The sequence below is a fragment of the Sander lucioperca genome, chromosome 9 (assembly GCF_008315115.2).
Source record: "Sander lucioperca isolate FBNREF2018 chromosome 9, SLUC_FBN_1.2, whole genome shotgun sequence".
In the NCBI taxonomy this organism is placed as follows: domain Eukaryota; kingdom Metazoa; phylum Chordata; class Actinopteri; order Perciformes; family Percidae; genus Sander; species Sander lucioperca.
This window is the reverse complement of record NC_050181.1, coordinates 37,110,340-37,112,689: the sequence shown is the minus strand read 5'-3', so window position 1 is coordinate 37,112,689 and position 2,350 is coordinate 37,110,340. Positions and strand designations below refer to the sequence as shown.

The 2,350-nt window shown below is 43.3% G+C and overlaps 1 protein-coding gene across 20 annotated transcripts in view; it reads right to left on the bottom strand.

The window, feature by feature from the left end:
- The window catches only part of LOC116037399 (receptor-type tyrosine-protein phosphatase S-like), a 78,278-nt gene that overhangs the window by 14,319 nt on the left and 61,609 nt on the right, over positions 1–2,350 (bottom strand). For all 20 annotated transcript variants that reach the window (XM_036005527.1, XM_036005531.1, XM_036005532.1 and 17 more), the window contains 2 exons: positions 1,561–1,655; positions 502–755 (listed from right to left, as the gene is read on the bottom strand). In XM_036005527.1, coding sequence (XP_035861420.1) covers positions 502–755; positions 1,561–1,655 — 349 coding nt within the window. The remainder of the gene's footprint in view (positions 1–501; positions 756–1,560; positions 1,656–2,350) is intronic.

The following is a 2,350-nucleotide window of genomic DNA, read 5'->3' as shown; positions in this document are numbered from 1 at the left end:
TTGAGGTGACTCTCAAGATAGAGCCTTACTTTCTTTTTTGATACAGAGGGGTTATCAGCACTTTCATGTTTCTCCGCCATGTTTTATTCATAAAATAGTGATGCCGTGGCGGCAGGAAAAACGAGAATGATAGCAGCTAGCAGCTGACCTGATGACAGCAAGGGTCCCAGGTTAAGAGGTCCCGGAGGTTTGGCCTACTAAGTAGCCTGCCTACATTTTTAAGCGAGAACAAAAATAGATTATTTATTATATTTTTTATATTTTATACAGACTTTTGTATAAATTATATATTCTAGTGTGTTATCATAATTTGTTTAACATGTGCACATATTTTTTTTTTTACCTCAACCTCAAACCAGATGAAGACTTGCGCCCCCCCTGTGAACTTTGCCGCCCCCCTTAGGGGTCCCCGGACCCCAGTTCGGGAAACACTGCTCTAGAGTACAGCAGGTCTATGACAACCATGGCGACAACTTCCAAACCCCCATCTTTCAGTCTTACTTGACAGGGGTGCGAGTCTCCAGCGAGGGCAGGATTATGGTGACGGTCGTCTCAGTGTCGCGGGTGTGGTCAATCTCAGGGCGGCGGATGGTGATTGGCGGCGAGGTCTTGGCGGAGATGCGGTGGCGAAGGCCTCCCATGTTGCCCTCCGGAGCAGTGATCTTAAAGTCGTAGCTGGTGTCAGGCTGAAGGTTTGGGATGACTGCCTTTCTCAGACGAGCGTCCACCTCCATTTTCTGTCGGTTATACTCCACCTGGGGGAATAAAGAGGGTTAGTGAAGTAAGAACAATAGGTGAAAGGCAAAGATGGCCATGATATCCTATTGTACTTTAACACGTTAATACTCGAACCCAACCCCCCCCCAGGGTGGTCTACCTAAATTAAAATCAATTTTTTTTATCTTTATCAATATTCTTCTTTAAAGTTGTCAAGGGTTTATTACAATGCTCCATTGCCATTGCCCAAATTTACACCATATTTAAAAAAAAAAGAAGTACAACTTTTTGGGAAATATGCTTATTCATTTTTTTGCCGAGAGTTAGATGTGAAGCTACCACCAGCAGCTGGCTAACTTAGCTTAGCATGAAAAGGGGGAAAGAGCTAGCCTGGCTCTCCAAAGGTAACAAAATCCGTCTACCAGTACCTCTAAAGCACACTAACTCGTAAGCATTAACATGATGTATCTTGTTTGTTTAATCCATCCATCCAATAAAGTGTAAAATGTTTTACACGTGAAACAACGTGTTAATTAGTGAGCTTAGAGGTGCTAGTTGTCGGATGTTATAATATATAAAAATGACCATTTCCGTGTACTATGGTCCTACTCCGTTAAATTCTATATAAAGCCAGCATAAAAGGTTGACACTTCCACAGTTGGGAGTATAATTCAGGTTGGGGCCATGTGTACTAAAAATAAAGAAACCTATGATAATGGGAGGTATTATAATCAAAAGCACCTGACAAATGTTACTTTGAAATGTTGTATTATTTTATACGTTATCTTACGAAATGACAGACTAGGTCACTACACATGTACATGCACCAGCCAAAGAACATACAGTAAAGCGATAGGGGTTGCTGCTCTCTGGAAACTCCCAGGTCAGAAGAACACTGGTCTTAGTGGCCAGATTGACTGAAAAATTCCTCGGCACATCTGGGAAGGAAACAAACAAAAAACAGAGTCACTTGTGGTGAAGTATTTTTAATCAAACCAGCGGCTCCTCTGCTTTCCTACTGCAAACCTGTAGAAAATGGAAGACACGTCAGTCAGATCTGTTACTGGGGGAAGAATACATGATGGTTAGGAGGATGGGCAGGTGATAAGGAGAGTGGATGGCAAGAGTAATAAGTACAAATAACAGACAGAGCGGCTGCGGGAATGTGACATGCCACATTCTCAGAGTGTAAGGTTGTGTTCGTTAGACTCAGAATTCAGCATGTCAGCAAAGGCTTTGGTAAAAGGGGAACGTGGAGGTCTATCAGATAAAAAAAAGCTTACCTGCAGATACAGCACCAGACTCCGGGCTTCCCTTGAATTGAGACCCAACACTTACCTGCTGTATTAGACACTGTAAGCCCTGTATTGACTTTTACCTGCGAGTTTGTGATAAGCAGTGCTCTTGAAGCAAACATCCATTAACATTCAGCCTGCTTCCACTGGTGGTGAAGGGTAGGTGATGAAGGTATAAGTGAGTGAGTGGAGGAGATTGGGGGGAGTAGTCGTGGTGCTCCCCTTAACTTTGCAGTTCTCAGCCTCTCTGAGGTGCACAAGTGAATGGCCGACCTGTAAGAACTGGCCCAGACTTCATTTAGTTTAGTGGTTTGGAGTGAAATCCACAGTAAAGGGAG